At 38.9% G+C, this 25,173-nt stretch overlaps 2 protein-coding genes across 2 annotated transcripts; both read left to right on the top strand.

The window, feature by feature from the left end:
* Window positions 1-434: 434 nt before the first annotated feature.
* Window positions 435-9,072, top strand: vdac1 (voltage-dependent anion channel 1). Its single transcript, XM_054625337.1, has 9 exons — window positions 435-537; window positions 2,686-2,755; window positions 4,516-4,565; window positions 5,044-5,196; window positions 5,401-5,453; window positions 6,117-6,344; window positions 7,101-7,251; window positions 7,502-7,559; window positions 7,983-9,072. Exons 2-9 carry the CDS (start codon window positions 2,689-2,691, stop codon window positions 8,072-8,074), a joined length of 852 nt encoding a protein of 283 aa, XP_054481312.1. The 5' UTR covers window positions 435-537; window positions 2,686-2,688; the 3' UTR covers window positions 8,075-9,072.
* A 2,720-nt stretch (window positions 9,073-11,792) lies between these two features.
* Window positions 11,793-20,156, top strand: c24h5orf15 (chromosome 24 C5orf15 homolog). Its single transcript, XM_054626047.1, has 3 exons — window positions 11,793-11,939; window positions 15,551-16,377; window positions 18,367-20,156. The coding sequence occupies exons 1-3, from the start codon at window positions 11,819-11,821 to the stop codon at window positions 18,499-18,501; spliced, it is 1,083 nt and encodes a 360-aa protein (XP_054482022.1). The 5' UTR covers window positions 11,793-11,818; the 3' UTR covers window positions 18,502-20,156.
* Window positions 20,157-25,173: the final 5,017 nt, after the last annotated feature.

Here is a 25,173-nt window from a genome sequence, read left to right as displayed (position 1 = left end):
TTTTATGGTTCTGTATATAAAAATAAAAAATATATATATATATATATATACAAATAAATAAAAATAAAAATGTACAGTATATATTTATACTGTTCTTTAAAAATTAAATACCAACAAAAAAAAAATATATATATATTATTTTTATTTATTATTTTATTAAAAAAAAAAAAAAAAAAAATATATATATATATATATACATTTTTATTTTTATATACAGAACCATAAAATATATATATTTTTTTTTTACAATATTATTTTTTTATTTACAATATTAGAGTATATATATTTTCTTTTTAATAAAATAAAAACAATATACTCTAATATTGTAAAAGAACTCTCATGCCGACACGCTGAAACCAGGCGTGAACCATCTCGCTCTTTGTTTCTCATGTTGTATCTTTGACGCCGGGATGACTCCCTCCCCCGCAGCTTTGCGTGACTTGTGACGTACGTGACGCCGCACCACCACCTCCCTCTTCTCTCCTCCCTTTGTGAAGCTGACAAGCCCCTTCTCGACCAGGACAGGACCACGCAGAGGTAACATATGTCTTTACATATTCAAATGCAACTTTATTTGTCGTTTTTACACCGCATTGCCACTTCTGTCAGCCGGAGGATTGTTCTCTTGAGCTGCAGAGAGGAAGAGAGAGAGCTGCAAGGCCTGCTGCATGCTGGAAGCTAACTGTTAGCATGGTGGCTAATGTCTCATGGTGGGGGTCATCTGACAGTGCAGGGGGGGTCAGCAGATACAGCAGATACTGCAGGTATCTATGCATAAAGATGCTTACCTGACTCTTTGATTTACCTGCTGGTTCTTCCAGTCACCTCACTGCAGACACATGTCACCTTGATGGCTAGCTAATGCTAACCTGTTAGCATGTGAGGGCAGAGGGATGCTGCAGCACTCCACTTCCTGCTTCCTTATGACCACAGTGCACCCATGAGGACCAGGGGTCAAAGGGCATCCTGAGTGATGGAGGAGGAGGAGGAGGGGGGGGGGTTATTATGGGATGTTGCAGGGGTGCACAGGGGATGCACTGCAGTAAATGTGTGGTAGTCATGTGACAAGTTGTTGAGGACAAAATGTGAATTATCATAAACTGCATTGAATATGCTTGAGGAGATTTTTGAGGAACAATATTGAAATATTTTGTTATTTTGGTGATTGACAGGGTGACACATAAAGTTTTTTGCACATTTGTGTATTTTTTATTATTTTAACTTGATGCATTCCCGGCAGACTTCTAAATACATAAAGTATTTTGCATGAATTTTTGAATAACTTATTTTTTAAAAAGGTTTGCAAATGAAATATCAACCCACAAATCAACACATGAGAGAGGAAAATTAGTTTTTTTTACTTCATTCGTTCCTGCCACACTTCCCAAAACTATTGGAATGTTTTTTCCCTAATTATAATTTTGAGAGCTGGACAATGGGGCCTTATTATGGGATGTTGCAGAGGAACATCTGGGGATGCACTGCAGTAAATGTGTGTAAGTCATGTGACAACTGGTGGAGTTGTTGAGGACAAAGTGTGAATTCTCATAAACTGCATTGAATATGCTTGAGGGAAATAAATGGAAGATTTTTGAGGAACAATATTTTGTTATTTTGGTGATTGTATTTTGTATTTTAATTTTTTTAACTTGATGCATTCCCGGCAGACTTCTAAATACATAAAGTGTTTTGCATGACACGGACACAATGCTGTTCTGAATAACTTCTTTTTTAAAAAGGTTTGCAAATGAAATATCAACCCACAAATCAACACATGAGAGAGGAAAAGTAGTTTTTTCTACTTCATTCGTTCCCACCAGACATCCTAATAATAATAATAATAATAATTTGGAGGAACATAACTTGATTATTCTCTGTAATAATGATAAACCACATTTCATCATACAGAAACGGATGTCTCAATACTGTAGAACAGCTGCAGCTCTTGTTAGTTAAGACATAGTGAGGTTTCTATTCAACTGGTAAACTGTTCACATTCCTGTTCCATTTACTATCAACACGCACATGTGTGTTATCAACAGGCCTGCGTAACAGCTGCACCTTGATAACTACTGTGCCGTTGAAAAATGTTAACCTCCATCTACCCATAATACATAATGATGAAATGGACGTGTATTGCACTCCAGGCTGTTCAGGAAAATACAGAACAAAGAGGTTCACACATACTGTACATGAGTGCAGCCAATCCAGAGGGTTAGTAAACTGTCTGCTTTGTGCTTCAGTCTGTGGCTCTCATTGTTCTTTCTCAACTATTTTTTTTCCCCACTTTGAAACAATGTCAGCACAGATTTTACTTTTAAATGTATTAAAATAAATAAAAGGCATATGCCAAAATGTTTGTGTGTGTGAATGTGTGTGTGTGTGTGTGTGTGTGTGTGTGTGTGTGTGTGTGTGTGTGTGTGTGTGTGTGTGTGTGTCAATAAGTTCATCAGATTTGCATCTTTCACATCCATCAGTGACCTCCAGGCGCTCTGGCAGCTCGCCTTCCTCTTTCAGCAGCACTTCACATCTCATCTGTCAGTCTGTTCTGCTTACTGTGTCTTTTCCCTCTGCTGTGTGATGCTGTGGACTCGGTCTGTCCTGAAGCTGTAACACACAGAGAGAGAGATTTTTGTTTACTGCCATGTTTTTTTAGTCTTGATCGTCCTTTTTTCCTCTTCGCAGATAATGGCCGTACCTCCCACCTACATTGACCTTGGAAAGTCTGCCAGGGATGTTTTTACCAAGGGATACGGTAAGCACCAAGCACACAACCATACAGGCTTATTTATCAACATGTACAGCAGTACTGTATCGAGGAAAAGGGTTTGGATCACAATGAGAATACTTCTATGATGTCTTTGTATCAAATGTAATGGAGTCTAAGCCACTTTTTAACACAGCAGGCAGGAGCAGCAGCATATAGTATGTACACACGTGCTTTATAGACTTGAAAAAGCTCTTTCAGAGTCATTATACAGCTATTCTCACAGGTTGTGTTGTACTACCTGTGGCGTGTTAGATCTGTGGAGTTCACGTTATTCAAACGGGATACTTGCAGGCTATACTTTGAGTTTTTTAACATATGTTATTGTCAGATTGCAAGAACCAGGCTAAACAGCTAAGCTCTCTGGCACCATGAAGGCTATGGAGACCATTGTTAGCCTTAACCAGCGGCATAGTGTATTACCTTGTTAGTGCTAATGTGTTAGTAAAACATATCTATAAAACAGGAGGCTTTTTATCGCTTCATTTCAAGATTTATGCAAGTTTTTGTTGCTTTGTTGAAGAGGGTAGCAATGGTCAAACTCATTCTTTATACTTTCTTTTGTATCACTCTGTACACTAGTAAAACATTACTTTCTTCCTTTTATTGTTCTGTGAAGTAATCAAGGAAATTTCTTGCAAGATTCAATGCAATACTTCCTCTCAGGCATTGCACAAATCCAAACCCTGCACAATGTCCAAATGACTCAAACCAGCCACTGTTCACAGCTTCCCACTAGCTGAACACATGGAGAGGAGGTAGAGGGGCGTGGGTGTGTTTTGTGTGTACAGTGCACACCGCTGTGCTACGGGGGTGACTGCACGACCTCCAGTTCATATCAAGGGGAAGTCCCGGTTGTTGCAGCAGACTCAGATTCATATGCACCATGAAGGCTGATCCACTGCCAGTTTGAGCAGTGGCAGCAATTCATCGACGCGGTGTTTCACTGCAGGCTAGCGGTGGTCACATGGGACAAATTGAGTCCATCACCTTCTAGGCTCCAGCCAGGATCTGTTCGACCAGCCTTCTGGTTATTATTCATAACCGACCGCACTGATGGTCTCAAAGAATCTACGTCAAATCAATACCCACCATCAGGCAGTGGAATATAAATAACTTTAAATGCACTCTGGAGGCTGATAAATGTCTGTTTCACAAACACTAGTCAATGACTTGATTTTAATGTGTTTTGAAATATCTAAAGGGGTTCTTTAAATGTGTATTAATAGAATTAGAATGTGATTTTGCATGGTTAAGACTGATGATATTAGCTTTAAGGTAGTACTTGTTTAGAGGGCTGTTCACATTATCATCAGATTTATCCTTTAAAATCAAAAGTTTCCCTTTTGAAGGGTTTATTATAAGAGTCACCCCGTCACTTGAACCATTAAATCTATATCTTAGAAACAAATCATTCCCTCGATGAATATAATGTGAGCAGCTCGTTGTTTGTGTTGCAGTCATTTCAAACATTCTCCTAATTTTGCAATGAGACCAGTGTTTATAGTCACAACGCACCTTCTGCTAAGGGATAAATGAGAATTGGAGGACATGAGTTGTTAATTTTGAGTGAAGGATCAACAGCTTTAAACTGAAAGTCAGTTTGAGCCTGTTCAATGTATAAGAAAGTGTCTTCATCATTTCAAGTGTTGATTGTAGAAATTTTGAGAACCCTGTTTCACTTCAATAATGAAATGTTTTTGAGAGAATCTGTATTTTCATCTTGTATTCAATATTGTCTGTTTCAGGCTTTGGGGTCATCAAGCTGGACTTGAAAACAAAGTCAGAGAATGGACTGGTAAGTCGTCGTCGTCGCCGCCAGTCATTATGTGATTATCAGAGCTGCCGCGCCAGACTGCAGCCGTCCTATCATAGCTTAAGAGGCTCCTGGCTGAACCTTCAGTGGCTGGCTATCTGATCTCTGCAGTTCACTGAAGGTTGAAGTCAAATAGATTTATTCACCTTGTGAATGCACCCTCAGTGTTTTTGATCAAGTTTTTATTCCAAAGTGTGATCAACACCGAAAAGGAAGTTATTCACTTTTATAGTTCAAGACTTATCTATCAGATGATCAAGTAGTACAACTGGTAATACTAGTAGTAGGTATTTATTGCAGAGACAGTGTTGGTGGAAGGTTTACAAGACTACATCTCCATCTATAATCCTATATATTTTTGTGCAAGACATCAAAAAAACATTGATTTTAACACTGTAAGGTACCTGCCCATGTGACCGGTCAGCCTGACTCTTAATACCACCAATATTGTCATCTGCAGGAGTTCACCAGCACAGGCTCTGCCAACACTGAGACCAGCAAGGTCGCCGGGTCCCTGGAGACCAAGTACAAGTGGGCGGAGCACGGTCTGACCTTCACAGAGAAGTGGAACACCGACAACACCCTTGGGACCGAGATCACCGTCGAAGACCAGGTTGGTGACGTGCAGAAAAAAGTGTTTTTGTGTTGCTGTTTGCAGAAACGTATCCCATCATAATCATAAGGCCACTTAAGGAGTGAGTACCATTTGCCTTGTTGTAAATTGTAATGTAGTATATCTGATCGATGCTAATGTTGATCAGTTTAATTAAACTGAACCTTTATTTATTTTGCTATATCTTGCTTGTCTATTCCACAGTTGGCTAAGGGGCTGAAGCTGACGTTTGATTCCTCCTTCTCACCAAACACCGGGTAAGAAGAGCTCAATGACAACCATGAAAGATCAGCTCATTCCAGTGAGAACTCTTAACAGTCCAGTGGAATGAAGTCGAGCCTTTCTTCTGTGCTGTGATTGGCTCCTCTAGTGGCTGGCTAGTCAGCTAGCTAGTTTGCTAATTCCACCATGATTTCATACTACACCGGATACAGAAAATGAGCCCCAAAAAATGTGAGGGAGCATTGAGTTGTAGAATTTTGCACATTTAGCGACTGGCTAGTTAGCGTGCTAATTCCACCATGATTTCATGCCACACTGGTTACAGAAAATGAGCAAACTCAAGGCAACGAGTACTAGCCAATCACAGCACAGTAGGGGCGGGACTAGGCGGCACGCTCTTGGGGATGAAAAATAACGCATGACCTACAGTAGTTTCACAGCTGCCGTATAGCTAACATAAGCTAGCTCGCTAAATCAGCTAATTTGTCACGCTAATAGTATCAGTGCGGGTGCTAATTGAAGTCCTATAAAAATGGCGATATGTATTAGTGACTTAACGCAGTCTGTGGCCCTGATAAACTTCACTACTTGTGTTTTTGATTTCATTTTCACACCTGTGTGATGTTTCTCGCTCTGCCGAACCCATGACCTCTGACATTAACATTCTCTCTTCTCTCCCTCCTTGACATTCCTGCCAGCAAGAAGAGCGGCAAGGTCAAGACGGGCTACAAGTGCGACCACATCAACCTGGGCTGTGACGTCAACTACGACATCAACGGTACGGCCATCCACGGCGCGGGCGTGGTGGGCTACGAGGGCTGGCTGGCCGGCTACCAGATGACCTTCGAGGCCGGAAGGAACAGGATCACCCAGAGCAACTTTGCGGTTGGATTCAAGACGGAGGAGTTTCAGCTCCATACGAATGTGTAAGACCACGCGACGCAACAGATGGTCATAAACGCCAGCAGGCGTCCGTCTATCTGAACCACAAACACAATTCATTTTTGCTGTCGAATAACCACGGCGCTGTGAATTTGGTGCCTTTTCAAGCTAATTTAAATTGGCAGCATTGAAATGTGTCTGAAAACACACCTTTAATACATTGTGCATGCATGTTTTTAAGGTTTGAAACTGAGCCAACTATTTATAAAACTAAACATTCTGATATTGGGTAAGGGTTTCTGTCCTGTGGTACTTGAACTTAAGGCCCGGGCTAAAGTTTTAGCTGTAAGTGAACCGACTGACCTTAACTGGACAGAAGCCTTCGGGTTTTCTTGTCCTTGTCTTTCTGACTAACTTGTCGCCTATTTGGCTTTCTGCCAGGTCATCCAATGTTATTTTTACACCCAGGTGATGGGATTTCCATGTGAGGCGGAGTGAGTGGTTGTCTGGCAGAGTGAGGCAGGGAGAGACAGGGCGCAGTGTTAGCCTGGTTTCCTGCTGTGCCTCTGGCTGTTTCAGTCTACAGCCGACGTGGTTATGTGAGGTCAGACAAAGTATAATGTAGGCTTTGCATCACTTAAAGTGTTCCCACCTGAGGAGCTATTAACAGACGTGTGTAATACCAAGCACAGAATACAAAGCTTTAACTTAACGCTTTGAGGGGGGGAAATATCACCTCTAGGGAAACAGGTTTCTGGGAAGAATTTACATATAATCCTAATCTGCTATTGTTCCCTCAGAAATGACGGCACTGAGTTTGGTGGCTCCATCTACCAGAAGGTGAACGACCAGCTGGAGACGGCCGTCAACCTGGCCTGGACTGCCGGAAACAGCAACACCCGCTTTGGCATCGCTGCCAAGTATCAGATTGATCCTGAAGCATCCTTCTCTGTGAGTAGAGTGGAACCTGAAGAAGTCGTATTTGTAGTTGTAGTTGTATAGTCACGTGTTGTACGATCACGATGTCACTTTATTGATCCCTATTGGGAATGTTCTGTTTTAACCTACTTTCCCGCCACAAGGAATTCATGATGCAGCATCAGATTCTTATCAGATTCTTTTTCTCCATGATTCTAACCACAACTAGTCATTCATCTGTTAGTGATACGCGTTGTTCTTAACATCTGTGCTTCTCACACAGGCCAAGGTGAACAACTCCAGCCTCGTGGGTCTGGGCTACACTCAGACTCTGAAGCCAGGTGAGTGCTCTCTGCTTTAAAATGGGCCAAAGCATGCACCACAAAAACACAATATTTCAACATGTTCCTATTTATTAAGACAACAATATGAACCAGAAAATTACACTTAATAGTTTAGGATTAAGATGTGTATGTGGATTATTCTAATTTAAGCTTTAGAACTGAAGTAAATGTGAGACACACTATGATTATATCATGGCTACTTTGCAGAGTTTGTGTATTGTTTTAGGTTGAATGTTAGGAGGTGTAGAGGTGGGATCTTTGCTAAATCAAGGGTGGACTAGTTCAGTAAGAAACCTGTACAATCTAAATAGACTTTCAGACTGATCGGAGGATTTAGCAGCAAATAAATATATTATGTATACTCTTATATACACTAAATTGCCTGGTCTGAACATGGCTTAACATTTTTTTTCCCCGCAGGCATCAAGCTGACACTCTCTGCTCTCCTCGATGGCAAGAACATCAACGCCGGCGGCCACAAGCTCGGCCTTGGCCTCGAGTTCCAGGCGTAAGAGAACGAGGCCAATCGCCCTCCCAGTTCTCCCAGCACACACGCATTCCCCACCAAAATTCCAATTCCGTAATTGATTAGCTAGCCCTCACCAAACCTCCTCCCGTGTCCCCTAGACATGCTACAGCTGGAGCGCAGACAGAATACAGGTCAAAATCGTTCTTGCAGCGATCTACCACTTTTCAAAAGGACAATTTTAAGGGAACATTATATTTTGAGTTCTGAACAAAACTACAACTCGTTTAACAGAAGGTTTTATCTTGAATAGTGTATCTTTCTAAGGGAAAACAGTTGAGTGCAGTCATGTTGACCTCACTATTTTGTCTTTTCACTACAATCATACACTATGCTTTAATTTGATTCTCTGATTTTCACTGCAGATTAAAAGGGAAAGGGGCAGTTAGCGTGCAGTTGAGTAGTTACACCACCAGATGGTGCTGTCACGTAGCACCACGAAGCACTCCTCGCTCAACAGTTGTGGTGGAGAAATAACCGTTTTTCATTTTCTCACTTCTGCACTGGAGCGCTCTTATGTCTGTGTTGATATATATTATTCAGTGGGAAGGGTTAGTTGTCCCTGATGTTAACAGCTGTCACTAGCTCTAAGAGACACTACACCCCAATGTGGACATTCTGTGTTTTTCGTCTCACTTGGTTTTTTGTGTGTCTGTGCATTTGGTGTGAAAAATGTCTTTTGTTACATATAGTAAAAATAATATTATTTAATTGACAGTCTTGCATAGTTTAATCCACCTGTGAAGTCTTACCAAGTCAAAGACGTGTCAATCTTTCCTGGTCGAGCAAAGGAAGGGAAACCTATCATGCACACAGTTACACTTCTCTGGATAAGAGTTACAGCTCTTCTTCAAGGGAGGATGGAAATAAGAATTACAGTGGACAGGAAATGGTAGTCTTCCACAACTGGTTATGGGAATCAAGCTTAGTGTATTTGACAGTAATGTTATTCCCTGAATTAAATAAAAAACATCTTGAACCAGATTGATTGTATTTGCTTTTTTTCCTCTTGTCACATAATGACTTGCATCTTGTGATGACTAATTTCAACCCATTCATTCATTCATTTTCCGTAACCTGCTTATCCAGTTAAGGGTCGCAGGGGTGCTGGAGCCGATCCCAGCTGTCAATGGGTGAAGGCAGGGTTCACCCTGGACAGGTCGCCAGCCTATCACAGGGCTGACATATAGAGACAAACAACCATTCACACTCACATTCACACCTACGGGCAATTTAGAGTCTTCAATGAACCTAAGCTGCATGTCTTTGGACTGTGGGAGGAAGCCGGAGAACCCGGAGAGAACCCACGCTGACCCGGGGAGAACATGCAAACTCCACACAGAAGGTTGTCCAGCCCGGGAGCTGAACCCGGGCCCCTCTTGCTGTGAGGCGACGGTGCTAACCACTACACCACCGTGCAGCCCAATTTCAACCCATGATTATTTCAAATTCTGTGAAAATGCTTTTGAACAAATAAGATGGCCATTTGCGACAGCTGAAGATAATTAAAAAGCGTTATAAAGTTTTATTTTCTGGGATCATAAGGTTTATTTTTAATTCAAAATTAACTTTTTTTGTATCACTTTTATTCTGCCATCAGGTCTTTAAATCCTTTTGTCTATAAAATATCAGGAAATAGTGAAGAAGGCTCAGCACATTTTCCCAGATCCCAAGGTGACTAGTTAAATTACAAGCATTCTGAAAGCCAAAGATTTACAACAACGATTAGTCGATTAAATGTGAGTAAAACTTACACAAATCTTTCCTCATGTTTGAACAATTAAAAAAAAACCTCTGTGTGGTTATGATAACTTTGCAGTGGTCAGGAGGACTTCGGGATCATTGTTTCCCACAAATCCTCAATGATGGAGATAAGATTTCAGCATTTTTTTTATGTTGGCTGGCATTAACATTCTGGGATTATTTTATTATTTTATCATTTTTTTGACACTGGTGAACAATACACAACACATAACCGTACAAACGACAAACAAAGAGTGCCAACAAGTGCAGCTTAAACAGTTGCAGATGTCCACCGGTGGGGTAATTGATCTTAAAATTGTCCATTAATATATAATTAATCAGGTCAGGCATCCGAGTTAACTCAGGCATTAATGAGTCTGATGGAAGAAGGCACAAATATTGACATGGCTCTCTCTCGGTCTTGAATGCTATGACCTGTATCTGCAGCTTGAAGGCGAGTTTATAGGCCTTTGTCTTACATGTCTTAGAGTAAGCAGGTGTAATTGATCAAATTAATTATGACCCTGTTGTATTTAGTCACAGCCATTCCAGCGAGCCAGCATGCACAACACCAGGGCGTTAATCATTGTAAACAGTCACATCTGTGTTTACCCTGCAATGCCATGTCAAAAGTGGCTGCTGTGAAATTAGTTTTGTTGTTTGTGTGTCTCCACTTTCCATCTGGCCTGGCCGTTGACCTCCAGTGTGGGGACGGTGAGCTGTCCATGATGGAAATCAATGTTAAGCTCCTTTCTTTTGCAGGCATTGAGGTCCATCTCATCTCCTCTTTTGGTGGAATAACAATGCTTTATGGTCATTGTGTGACACATATAAGGGTGTAAATGTTTTTATATATAAGATAAGATAAGATAATCCTTTATTAGTCCCGCAGTGGGGAAATTTACAGGATTACAGCAGCATAGGGTAAAGTGCACACAAGAGACATAGTAAAAGAAAAACAAGATAAAAAAAACAAGTATTATAAATAAGCAATAAAAACAGTAAAGAATCCACAATAACTGAAATATTATATATACAGACAGAAAACTATTATAACTATAATTGCATATGGATGCAACACCAGACCATAGACTGTGTCAGACAAAAAGGAATAAATTTAGTGCAGATATTGATTAAATTTGTTATTATTGTTGCCCCTAAAACAATGAGGAGCACAGCCAGTGTCAACAGAACAATTATATAAATATTCTATATTCAGGCTTTGACCTATGGAGGATGAAAAATGACATAAGTATAAATAAGTAAATGCTTAAATGCTTAAATGCTTAAATGCTTAAATAAATAAATAATAATTGTATAAATAAATACAGGAATAAATAAATAAATGCTTAAATAAATGTATAAATACAGACATTAATAAATAAATGAATAAATAAATGCTTAAATAAATAATAATTGTATAAATAAATACAGGAATAAATAAGTAAATGCTTAAATAAATGTATAAATACAGACATTAATAAATAAATGAATAAATAAATGTATAAATACAGACATTAATAAATAAATGAATAAATAAATGCTTAAATAAATAATAATTGTATAAATAAATACAGGAATAAATAAGTAAATGCTTAAATAAATGTATAAATACAGACATTAATAAATAAATGAATAAATAAATGCTGAAATAAATACAGAAATATCTAAATGCATTAATAAATGCAGAAATAAAATAAATAAAATAATATATAAATAAATAAATGCTGAAATTAATTAATAAAAGTTGATTCCTAAATGGCACATAAATAAATAAATCTATTACTACATTTACATTCACCTTCATTTATTTATTTATTTATTTATTTATTATTTATGCATCTATTATAAATAGATATTGACCTGTTCTGTAACATAAACAAGTAAATAAGGTATTCAGAGGGTGGACACCCACCTGTCACTCACACACACGTCCTCCTATGTGGCCATGTGAAGCCACGCCCCCTCCTGCTACCCACGCATCAACATGGCGGCGTGCAGAGAGATGGAGCGGAGCAGCAGAAGTGTTTGTGCTCTTTCGGTGCTTATTTGCCTCCTGATGTTAACCAGCGGCTGCCTGTCAGGTCCAATACCTCCCACGAAGGACGGTAGGTTAAAATAAAGTACATAGGATGATGTTTGTGTGCGTGTTTTTGACAGGAAACCAACGACACTGCTAGCTATATGAAGCTAGCTAGTTTGCTTCATATAGCTAGTTTGCTAGCAGCTGCGACGTCACGTGATAAGGGACAATGACAGGCTGTCTGTGTGTTCTGGACTAGCCTTAAAAATAAGTATATATTTTATATTGAGTCATTATAAAACTATTAAAGCAGTTTAAAAACTAATTAATTATTATTTTAATTTAAATAAATAAATAAATAAATTACTAAATATAAAGTGACGTAAGGTTTGAAACGTGGGCTGCAGTGACGTCAGCTGGTTCCAAACGTAGCCATGGAGACGACGTCGTTCTGACGTGCTGAAATAGTATATATTTTATATAAAGTCATTTAAAAAAAACTATTGAAGTAGTTAAAAACAAATAGATTATTATTTTAATTAAAAAATGTTTTTACTAAATGTATAAAGAGCGACGTAAGGTTTGAAACGTTGCGCAGTGACGTCAGCTGGTTCCAAACGTAGCCATGGAGACGACGTCGTTCTGAAATAGTATATATTTTATATAAAGTCATTTAAAAAAAAAAAAAAAAACGATTAAAGTAGTTAAAAACAAATAAATTATTATTTTAATTAAAATAAATAAATTACTAAATGTATAAAGAGCGACGTAAGGTTTGAAACATGGGCTGCGCAGTGACGTCAGCTGGTTCCAAACGTAGCCATGGAGACGACGTCGTTCTGACGTGCTGAAATAGTATATATTTTATATAAAGTCATTAAAAAAAAAAACCCAAAAAAACTATTAAAGTAGTTAAAAACAAATAAATAATTATTTTAATTAAAAAAATTAATTACTAAATGTATAAAGAGCGGCGTAAGGTTTGACGTCAGCTGGTTCCAAACGTAGCCATGGAGACGACGTCGTTCTGACGTGCTGACGTCAAACTGTTTCCACGTTATTTGTGTATTTATTCAGTTTAATGTGCCTTAACTTGCTCCTAACAATGTTTATAGTGACTTTTCTAAACACAGTTCAAGCCCAACAACGTAAACTTATATTAAATATAACTTTTATATCGAGCAGTTGACTCATTAAATGTCTTTTCTACAAATAACATTGTAGTTAAAGGGTCAACTGTGTTTTAACCCTCAATGATTTGCGACTTGGTCCAGATGTCCTCGTCGTATATCCCAGCTGTTAATTAACCCTCCTGTCAGTCCACAAACCTTTGAAGTTTACCTTAAAGGAACCATAAAACAAGCCTTTAAAGTAGCTCTAAATGGCTGGTTCTGTGTTGTATAAGTGGACTTTGACTACGTGTAGTTTACTGGATGAAATCTGTAGAGATAAGGTCACTGGTGCTGATTTCAAATGAAGATCGTGTGTCATGTTGCAGTATTGTCTTTGCTGGGAAAATTCAAGTGTGTGACCTATTTCTTATTTCACAATACGACTGTGCCACGCCTTAGTCACTCAGACAGCTCTCTACATGTATTATTGTGATAAAGATGCAACAGAAATACACACGAACATATACTGTAAGCAAAAACAAATGTCCATGACTATTTTCTCTGGAAATTGTCATGCAATCCTCTAGAATTTGTCATGCAAGTCTTGTGATCTGACATTACTAACCTTGAGTCAAATCAGTATCTGATTGCAACATGTATTTGCTTTACCTTTCACCGTATTTGAAGCCTTTTAAGTTGCATATTTTGCTCAATTTTTGGGGTATTTGTTCATGAAATCAGATTGTGACATATCATTAATGTGCTTTACTTATCGTCACTAAATCTTGGGCATTCATCCAGGGCAAGAGTGGAGGATTACCCAAATCAAAGTACTTATTGATTAGATGTTTTTTTTTTTAAATATTAAGACATTTGTCGAGTGTTACCCAGGTGCTCCGTCTTACAGGCTGACTTTCACACATGCTATTTGGTGCGGCAAAGCCTGTAACGCCCGCTGCCACAAAGATCTCCTGTTAAGTGATTATTTATGCTGGCCGTGGCCCATGTGTATGAATAGTTCCTTTCTTCTCTTGGAGACGTCTTGTCTCGCGCTTCAATCCCCCAGTGTTCTCCTCCGGTCCTTTCCTAAGCAGCACCTCCTTAGTCACACAGGATGAAATAATGTTGACAAACTTTTTGGGTAAATGGTGTCATTGATTCACGAATGCCGGCCAGATGTATGAGTTCAGCTCTCATTTAAAGGCGCAGTTAGACACTGTCGATTCTCAATTTGTATTACGAAACTGAAATGTAATGTCTGTCTTACTGCTTACTTTATAAACAAGTTAAACAAATTGGAGAAGCTGGCTAACATTTATATATTCAAACTTAGTCTAACTGAGATAAATGAATTGTGTTCTATGCAGTGGATTGCAACAAATGACATAATGGGCTTTTTTATTTAGTATGATATGCAATAACTAGGGGTGTGACGATACACTCAGCTCACGAGACGAGACACGATATTGGGTTCACGAGATCGAGACGAGACGATATTTTAAGAAAACTACAATGACAAAATATATGACTGGAACAGACTTTTATTTAACCGATTATTATATATTATATTATAACTTAAACACTTAAGAACTTAACTTAAACTTAGAACTTTAACTTAGAAACTTAAACTACAATTTAAAAAAGTTAAAGTAAAATAAATTAAATTAAAGTGCAATAGCATTATCAACAGTCAGAATATCAAAACATAACCAATACTGTACGCACGGCTTCACTCGATACCCAGGGTGAAACACAGGAAGTGTTTTGTCAGTGACTCTACTCCCATTTATCATTTCGGCCGGGTACCCAAAATGCTGCCATACAAATGATTTAAAATTTGCAGGGGCATCTACCACGGTAATATTGGTATTTTCCGCCATTCTGGCCGTCTATGGCTGCTTTCGCGGCTTCCCCTCCTCTTCTTCTTTTCCTTCTCCGTCTTTAGGTTCTTGCAGCCTAGACGTAGCAAAGGCGCATTACGGCCCCCACAGGCCACAAATAGAAGTTTGGATAGCTCAGAAGTCTCGCGAGACTGATTTTTAACACGACGGGTAATATCGTCGAGTTTAATTCGCGAGATCTCGTGGCACGAGATCTCGTCACACCCCTAGCAATAACATATCGCATTGTGTTTCAAAGGAGGATATTGGTCATGAAATTAGGGAAAGTTTGCATATTTTCACATAATCACACTCAAACAAGCTGCTGTTTAGTACAAATGTCCAGTTTGCAGCTTTTCTATGGCAGCTGGAGGGTTAACTGCCTCGCCACTTTTTAGAAGTCTTTTAGGAGGAGTACAAGGTCACATGGTGTGGTATTATCTGTATTTTCCTGTGGTGTCAGTATGTCACTTTAGACGAAAGTGTTGTTCTTGAAATGTGTTGAAACAGAAAATTCTGATTGACTTTGGACTCAATGCATATCATAAATTTCATAAGCAGGTAGGCCTAGAAGGTGGTTAGTTAAGAACGCCTCCTTGATTTGAAAATAACATTCAAATTGCTATTTTCAAGTGTTTTCAGGAGTGTTTCATCAACTTAATAATATATATTGACTTGCATTGTTTTTCCCTCTCACCTGACAGCACAAATCAAAGACATACAAGAAGTAAAAGCATCTCAAAATCTTACTTTGACCACTCCAGAAAAGAAAGCAAATGACACCGAGCCTTCGCCACCTCTGCAGAGTAACATCACTGTACCAGAACCCGAGAAACCAGCGACATCTGCTGGCAATGACTCCACAACAACAAAAGCAGAGGCTCCTAAGAACAACGCCGCAACAGCCGTTCTTGACACCAAAATGACAAAAGGGAGTGGCCGGTCAGGTCCAGTCACTGTCATCGCTAGCTCTGAGGACATCAATGGCACAAAAACAGATGTGGCTACACAAAACCACGACGCCGTTGTGCCAGAAACGGTTCCTGTTGGTTCTAAAACCAGTCCGACTTCTAGACCAGATGTTCCCGCCGCTACTGTCAAAGTCACCGAACCGTCCAGACCTGTAACAGATGACGTACCTGTCACCGAGGCCAAACCCTCCACCGCTCTGAACCCGACCACAGTGCTGGACATGGGAACAGACCTGCTCGGGGCCACCGACAGCGGACCCCCACCCCACATCGATCAGGACAATTACACGGATGACGGCGACGCAGATGGCGCAGATGGCGACGATGACGACGAAGCTACCTACGGGGACAGCGACGTCTACGAAAACACCAACAACGACGACGACGACGTCAAAGACCAGAGCGTGAGCAGGCTGCAGCCGGACGTGGTGGGGGAGACCAGCTTCAAGGGAGCCGACAGCTACAACACCGAGGATGAGGACTCCCACTTCTTCTTCCATCTGGTCATCCTGGCCTTCCTGGTGGCCATTGTTTACATCACCTATCACAACAAGAGGAAGGTGAGTGTCGCCATGACGATAGTTGGGCAACAGCTCAGGATGTAAGAGGCCAGAGATGATGATGATGATGATGATGATGATATGTGTTGTTTGCACAGGGCTGCTGTTACTTCAGCCTTTACCGTCTGTCATCAATAGTTTTGATAACAGCTTCTCAAATCTGAGGTTCTGCTGGTTGTCTTTATTTTATATATTGTTATAAATTAAATTGTTAAGAAAGAGAATTAAGCATTTTTATATCCAGTGCCTGAGATTTCCTCTTTTTGTCCATGCACTGGATGGTTTTTACTTTTTTTTCTCTCCCACATATAGGCGAAAACAATCAGGAGGTTGATGGTTAAAAACATCACCATCACACGTTCTATAAAACACTACATGCTGCACTTTGTTTGGGGGTAAAAATTCACTAAATCTGTAACCTGTTCAGTTAGAATAATGTTATTTTATGTCTTGAGTTACACTTTGAATGCAACAAAAAAGTGTCAAAAAAGTGCAACCATTCAGATACTTTTCTCTACGTGTCTCTGGGTAGAATATCCTCCATCTGAGGGAATACGCCTGACAATTGAACGTAATGAGAGCGTATACGTTTGGATTGACACTTTGATCAACCAATCATATTTGGATTTGTAGCCAATGGGCGTATATTCTCTCAGAATTTTCCCGGCTCCAGGGTATTCTAGAAGACCCGCTCCCGAAACCTAGCTTAGTGCTGATTAGCGATTGATAGCCGACTCTGAAAATGGCAACAGGTGGAGATAATATTCACGCAGCCGGTGGAGAGGATATTATTAAATTATTAAAAGTATTTTGAGTGAAACTTTGACATTTGTATTGCTGGTTTTGCTTCAGTGTTGCATCTCGTTGAACTGGTTGCATTTTCTTTCCACACACCTGTTGAATGATTGTTGTCCATAAAGTGACTGTCGTCGTGACGTCCGACAGCGCGCATCTGTGCATAACTAGAACAACAACATTTTTTGCAGATGGAGCAGTAACATTATGTTTTGCACACAACATTAAAGTGGCCACGGACGACCATATTTCTAGTTAGTTTTTTTTTTATTTGTAGGGAGGTATAGAAGGGCCCGTTCTGATCGTTACGATTCGCCACTGCTCAAATCCCCAAAACGACTTCCTCAAATGTGTTTTATTTAGTCTCCACAAGATATTCAGTTTACTGTCACAGCGGAGTAAAGACGTAGAGCATATTTACATTGAAGCAGCTGTAATAAGAACATTTTGACAACCTGACTTTTTGGGGGGTCAAATAGATCTTCCCACTCTTTGATCTATGCGTAGATTAAAGTGTGCGCATATCTATTTTTACCAGTTTGATCTTTTTGATACTTCCAGCACCTCATTGAAGATAAAGCTGGGTGAAGCGCTAGTTATCATGCATTTCCTTTTTTTTTTCTCATAAAAAAAATGACTCAAATCGATGACGCTTCCATTTATCACAACATTTAGCTTTTTAAATGTACAAAACTCTATATTTTGGAGTGAAACAACAAAGATTTCCCTGAGCCATTTAGAGTTGAGTTTCTTGTGAACTCCATGATTTCATCTAATTTGTGCAGAATCCATCTATCGAAAATATCGAGATATATATTTTTTTTTTTTTTTTTTTTACCTCATAGGAGATGTTTTTCAATGGAACAAAAACAGATCTCCTCAGATGATCATCAGCACTGAATTCTATAACTAGTTATAAACAAAACGTCAACTATTGTAGAACATGTGATCATATGTAGCACGACAGCATGAAACCTCTTTTTCGACAGGAAGTTCTTTCTGTCAAATCAGTAGAGGTTTTATATTTAATATTATGCTGACCCCAAGTTAATATGGACTTTTACATCTGAAGTAAGGATTCCAATTATGTAGTCTTTCATCTTTTCTGCTAGCATGTCCAGAAATAATTTCCCTTAATCAGCACTTAGTGCATCTATCGGATTAATTTGATCTCTTATCTGCGTTTTTCTTCAGATCTTCCTCCTGGCTCAGAGCCGCCGCTGGAAGGACGGTCTGTGCTCCCGTAACACCGTGGAGTATCACCGCCTGGACCAGAACGTCAACGAGGCCATGCCGTCCCTCAAGATGACCCGGGACTACATCTTCTGATCCGCGTTCGGGGGGGAACCACCTGTCCAGACCTGCACAGAGCCAGTTGGCCCTTTCAGTCACATTGCTGAGATGCTTTGCTTTGTAAAGGAGCCTGATTGATGCTTCATCTTGCTTTACAGGCCAACTGGAGAGAATTATGTCTTTGGGATAGAATTCTGTTTTTTTTCAGGACTTTTCTGTGATCTGCATAGAGAGATTTTTACTTTTTATCTGTTTGTTATATTATTTTAATGTTATTTGTTTTGTTTTTTTCTCAATGAACTTCTTGGGATTGAATATTTTGGTTTATTAGGGGTCTTATATTTGTCTTTTTTGAGAGTGTTTCAGCCTTATGGTCCTTTTATACATCAGTTTTTGATTCCCCTCTTGCATACTGTCTGGATATGTTCAACACTCACTTTAAGAATAGGAAGAACTTGGGTCATAAAATAATGCTTAATGTTAGCAGTTTGAATATTTACTCAAAGATTTATAATAGATTTCTCTCCCAGCAGTTAGCCAAGAAGTGAATCGATACACTTAAAGCCCTTATTGTGTCAAGCATTCATTTGTGTAAGTATGCAAACAAAATTGTAATCTTGCCTATATATGCAGCCATTTCAAAAACAGTCCACTGCTCATGTTGAATTGGTCCATTTGTCATAGACCTTATACAGTAAGAAGTGAAGTACTGTAAACTTAATTTCATTTTTTTTAAATACACAAAGGGAAATTATGCCTAAGCATTTTATTTAAAATGAATTACATGTAATTTTATTTTAACAAAAACAAAGAAATCGCATGAAATTTCCAAACTTTCATATGATTTCCTGTCGCACCTTTGCAAAAAAGTATATAAAAGCCTTTTTTTATTTTACACACTATGAGGAAAGTCAAATCTTTATTACGTAAATTAAGCTGCACATTCAGTTAAGGAGGTTCCTTGTGCTAAAGCCATTTATATAGGGAAGACACTGAATACCGTTCAGGTTAGAATGTACTAATACGATGTGTAGGAGAAGTCTTTACCCTTGTTTATCAGTTTATACTTTACTTGTCTACGGTACTGCTTGTATTCTACTGCCCAGATTTCGCTGTGCAGAAATCCTGGGGCTGGCCCTCTTTTGTTTTCTATGACTTCGGTGAAGTCTCTTTCAATCATTTATAGTCTTCTTCATCGGCTGTGTTCCCTTTTGCGCCCACAGAACTTTTAATTTGTAGCTACTTCCTGTCAAGAGTACAGTGTGGTGGACTTCTATCTGTTTATCAGAAATTTTGCACTCTCCGTGTGGCCCTGACCACGAAAAACAACAACAGACCACTTCGTTTTTTTCTCACGACCATTTCCTTATTCATCACAGCCTCGTGTTTATTTTTGTCTGTCGCCTTCTCATGCCTTCAACTGAAATGCCATAACTGCCACATGAATCCACAAATTTAGTTTTTCTAATTTCTTCTCGCCTTCTGCCAGTTGTTTTTCAGCTGTCTTGTCCGTGTATGAAAGCTACAGAGTGGTTAGATTGATATAATGCGATTTGCACCGTGCAGTTAGGTCACAATAGCTAGCGTGCGAGGGGAGGAGCTTAAAGATGATGGGTCAACACTGCTCTTGCAATCAACAGTAGAAACTGTACAATCTTTTTTTTTTGTCAATAAAGCACAAATTGTGTACAGAGTCCTACCTGTCTCTTTTAATTTTTTGTTCATTTTTCATGTTTGACCTTTGACTTTTCTTCTGCAAGTTTATTTTTTGAGTTAGATTAAGACAGCACTTTACATCAGTCTTCTGTTATCTGTCTCTTTTATGCAGTAAATTCTCATCTTTACTGTGTTGGCGTCTCTAACTAGACGGTCACTTTGATCTCCTTTGGTCCTAAAAGGCTCGAAGGTTGTATCATTTCATTATGACAGTCACATGTGGTTGAAAGTTATATATTTATATGCTAAAAGACATCTACATTTAGCAGCAGTTGAAGCAAACTATATCTGCAAAAGACTATTTTCTATATTAGATGCAGGTTTTTTTATCCTTTTAATGATGAAAATAAGATAAAAATCAACTGTTGCAGAGCGACAAATTGCAATAATTATTTTTATTTGATGCGGTTGCTATGTGATCGAGATGAACTGTCAAACGCTGCGTCCTTTATCGCAGCAGGCATTTCGACCTGTCTATAAAACACACAGGAGTTACTGATGACACTAACGACGGCTCCTTTACAATCAAGTGTCCTCGCCAAGCGTCGTTAACTTCATCAGTCACACCTGTGCTTCTCCTCCTGCAACATGTTAAAATGTCCTCCGTGGAAAAAAAGGTTCTTCAGTAAACTCCAGTATCAGGACTGCTTAAAGGAATGAAAGGTTTACTTCACCACAAGGAGGCAGTACGCACACACTGATATCTGATCAGAGGAAGCTGTGCGTCTGTGTCCTGCTGAGTCCTTTAACAATTTCAATGATACCACACACTGAGAGACGTCAAAATGTTGCTTGAGCAAATGAAAATGGAATATTTGCAACTGGGTTTCAACTGATTTTCCTCTCAGTGTGACATAAATAACACGTCGGCATAATAAGAGGGAATTTTAGTCAAACACTTTTGTGCTTTATGTGACGGAAACGCCAGAGGGAGAAAAAACTGACCCTGTGTGTGAATCTTTAATGTCACACAACAACACCATTGAGATGGATTTTCTGGACAGCTAAAAGATTTAAAAAAGAGTTTATAGTGCCATGTGTGTCTTTTAAAGTTCGTAAACACACAGAGAGTGACAAGACAGATGGAAGCTGAGAGAAAGAAAGACAGACGTGCATATCTTTGACTAGTCTACTTTTGATTAATGGCTGTCACAGGCTGTTCATGCTGCAGAATTAATCCAATGTGCTACAGAGCTACACTGAAACAGAAACCCAAAAATCTCTAAGAAATAATTCAGCTGTGCTTTAAACTGCAGCACCACATGAAAGAATCGATCAAAAAAAATGATACACATTCAGAAAAAGTGTCTCATTTCAAAAGTATTACCTATTTTGTCACAAAGAGTCTCTATATTGCGTTCCTTAAAGTGAGTGCCATAAACAGAGTAATCTTCAAGATAGCAGATATTTGGTTGACGGACAATTTGGGGGATTCTTTTATTTTGAAATTAAACAAATCAAAAGTGAACAGAGCAAGGAAGATGTTTCACAAGGAAATTATAGGATTGATACATATTGAGAGGGATATTATAATAAAAAAATGGAGGTTTAATTCTCCTTTTCAAAAGTTTGAAGTTTGAGGAAAATGATAAATGAAACCGAAAAAAGTTGGGTTGACTCTATCACAGAGACAACCCAGACAATCCCTCAAAGTGTCTTTATTTGGTTTGAAGATATAAACTGAGGTTTTCTTGGTTGGGAAAAAAAGATTTGTCCCTTTGAGTCAAACCCAAACATCCCTTTTCAATACACTTAACTCCTGCCTGTGTATTCATTGGAAGCTGCTTTGCATAAAAAGCATCTGCCAGGACCCTTAAATGTAAAACCTGTGGAGGGAGAAAGCAGGACGTGATGTCTGCTCGGTGCGTTTTCATCAGCAGATAAGAAAACCGGGCTTTGTGGATATTTGTACAAAGTTATTCTGGGCGAATCTATCTGAGAGACGGCAGCAAATGAAATCCACCAGCCGGAAAAATCTCACAACTGCTTTTGATCAGTGAGGGGTGAACGTCTTGACAATGGTTATCCAGGAGCTTTTTGAAAAGGGATTTCAGACTTTCATAAGTAAATTTCCCCAAGCGATCACAATCCTTTCAGGTGAGATTCCTTAAAAAATAATAAGGGTAAAAACTCATTTAAAAGTATGTTTTTTTCTTTAGGATTAATGCTTATAAAATAGCAATATGTTTCATTCAGACAGGCACATTTTCAGGTATGCCCCAAAGGATGCTGTAATTCATTCCAATCCAACAGACACACACACACACACACACACACACACACACACACACACACACACACACACACACACACACACACACACACACACACGCACAGATACTAAAAACACTTTGAAATAAACTGTTGAGACACCTGGTGGAGCCTCTAATTTATTTGAACTAAATAGTATGTTGATTATTAAATTATTTCTCAAATTATATTTTCTGTATTTCACTAATCTCCCAGAATGACACAAAACATCACAAATGTTTGTTTGCGGGCTCATGAAATTGTTATTTAATAGTTTTTTCTCTCATGTTTAGGAGATAATTAAAAACCTAATTCTGCTGCAAATGATCTCAAACGACTTGGTGCAACAAAACCCAAACTAATTCTCGAGGAAAAAAATAATAATTGGAGAGTGTTATTCATTATAACAGTAGTGCAGCAGCTACAGCACGCTGGGAAGTATGGGCTTCACCAAACAACTAGCAGAAAGACGGAAAACGAACTTCTTCCCATGGAAAGCAAGAAAAACCCTGACAAAGCAACCTAAAGCACCGCTGGCTTTATGGGAATAATTCACACAGCTGGAATACATCTTTTAACCAATCGAGTTGCTCGTGTGAAACGATCCATCAAGGCCAATTCTGACGGATATTGACCAATTTGGCTTCTCTGTAATCATTTCAGTATTCTTCTTTAAAACCCTCATTCCAGCAGGTATCCGCTTTTCACAGAGACATCAATATGTTGAGAGTCAGGAGACCTGGAGGTATAGCAGGCATAATAGGCCGGAGCTTATCAAAGCACACGCTGTAGTGATCAGATCATGTGGTCGGGCCCATTAGCTTCCTCCTCAGTTGTACTTCAACATCAACCTTCACTAGATACTTTATGTAAGTGTCTGTTGTTTCATACAAGTCAAGGAAGGAAAGTAAATTAGTGTTTTTTATCTTCCCTCATCAGCTCCCAGCTGTTTATGCATGTGTGTGTCAGGAGGTTTTGAAAAACACTATCTCCTTTCAATCCTAGATTGCCTGCAACACAACAGAAATTGAACCAAATGATTTCAAGTTAAACAAATAATTAATAATAAAATAAATGCAATTAAAAATGACATTAAATGGAACTTCCTGAATAGCCAAACTATTATTTTGGCTGTGCAGAAGGAAAATATCTCCAACAAATTAAAGCACATACATTGGTTATCATTACTTTTCTTTTACTTCAATGAGGAAAATAGGGAAATAGGGCGGGTTTATATGATTACTCCCAAAAAAAGGTAGACTGCTACATATGTTTGGCCTACTCAAAGCTTAACTAAACCCCACATTAGCACGATAGCAATGTTTCTTACTCCGCTGCGACATGTGTTGATGAAGCATCGAGTTGTTAAATACTCAATTATTTGCTTATTAGTTAGCCAGCTGTCTTGCTAATTCCACCATGCTTTCATGCTACAGTTACAGAACATAAAAAGCACCACATGCTTTTAGGCTTTTCACTGCTGGTCTTTGTCTACATTAGCTTAACATGTAGACTGTAGACTGTTCTTAAATGACCATTCATGATAGCCGTTACCCTTTCAGTTAGTCTAATCACTGGCTTTAATAGCGAAAATTCACAAATATTTATACTGTGTTTTGTCAACATAACAAACCCTTTACAGCACTATTTCCTAAAGACAATCATAAAAATAGTCAGCATATTAGCAGTGATTAGCATAAGCTTATTGAAAGGGTTGAGATATGTTTGTGCTAGCGTTTAGCATTATCTCTAAGCATATTTATAATACAAATAGTGATAATGTTTTGCACTAAAATGCCAAGATTTGGGACCGAATCAGTCATTAACACTACAAAATATCCATATATATATATATTGGTTTGAGCTGAAAAAAGTTTTGGGGTTAAGTTACTCTTTAAGTTTTCTGGCTATTTTAGTAAATCACACTATATGGTGTTCCGGCACAACTTCACCTACTTGCAAGGTGCATGATAAAGGGAAGCAAACTGGAAGGATAAAATCTCCAGCAACACTTCTAGTAATGAAAGACTGTTAGCCCCACGGGTCTAAAACATGTCTCATAATTACGTTCGTCTCACACTGTTGCTGGAGCTTTTCTGTTGCTTTAGTTTTTCAATATCCTGTGTTATAGCACCTAGTGCAAAGTGTTACCAGAGTAGAAGTCTAACTGGGGACCCCAGACTTATACTGATATATGTTGTGGAGAGTTAGGTTTTTACTCAGAAGAAGACTTTTTTTAGTGTCTCAAATGAGAGCATCACACTATCTACACTCACATCTGAAGGTGCGTCATCAAATCTACACACCTCAACTCTCATCTTCTAACTACATTTGAAAAAATAATAAGAGTGGTCTGTCTGCAGACTGGAAGAGGGGGATAGTGTGAAGGGGGCTTTGAATTTGTAGCTGTGGCTGCTAGTGCGCTAATTACACCGTGCTTTCATGCTACACTGGTTACAGAAAATGAGCAAATTATTATTATGAAAATGATCGTTTGATTAATTAAACCGGTACTGGTGTATATAAACCTGTTCTCCTGCTTATATATGGCAGTCTTTCTTCTACACATTCCTCCCTCGGGATGCCACAGTACCTCTTAAATGGCCGAGTGAATAGCAGTAAATCCAGGACTGAGAGTGGCTTCTTTTTGGTGGCACAGAAAGTGCAAACACAGCATGGTGTTAAGAGCAGGGATTTCAGGCCGCACACCTTTTAAAGGGGAAAACAATTGAAGCTTTAGGA

Source organism: Anoplopoma fimbria, chromosome 24, assembly GCF_027596085.1.
Source record: "Anoplopoma fimbria isolate UVic2021 breed Golden Eagle Sablefish chromosome 24, Afim_UVic_2022, whole genome shotgun sequence".
In the NCBI taxonomy this organism is placed as follows: Eukaryota; Metazoa; Chordata; class Actinopteri; order Perciformes; family Anoplopomatidae; genus Anoplopoma; species Anoplopoma fimbria.
This window is presented reverse-complemented; position numbering and strand designations above follow the sequence as displayed.

Coding starts and splice junctions, on each gene's coding strand:
- vdac1 (XM_054625337.1), top strand. CDS start 2,689: ATGGCCGTACCTCCCACCTACATTGACCTTGGAAAGTCTGCCAGGGAT. Junction 2,756..4,515: donor TGTTTTTACCAAGGGATACG/GTAAGCACCAAG, acceptor TGTCTGTTTCAG/GCTTTGGGGTCATCAAGCTG. Junction 7,560..7,982: donor CACTCAGACTCTGAAGCCAG/GTGAGTGCTCTC, acceptor TTTTCCCCGCAG/GCATCAAGCTGACACTCTCT.
- c24h5orf15 (XM_054626047.1), top strand. CDS start 11,819: ATGGCGGCGTGCAGAGAGATGGAGCGGAGCAGCAGAAGTGTTTGTGCT. Junction 11,940..15,550: donor AATACCTCCCACGAAGGACG/GTAGGTTAAAAT, acceptor CTCACCTGACAG/CACAAATCAAAGACATACAA. Junction 16,378..18,366: donor CCTATCACAACAAGAGGAAG/GTGAGTGTCGCC, acceptor GTTTTTCTTCAG/ATCTTCCTCCTGGCTCAGAG.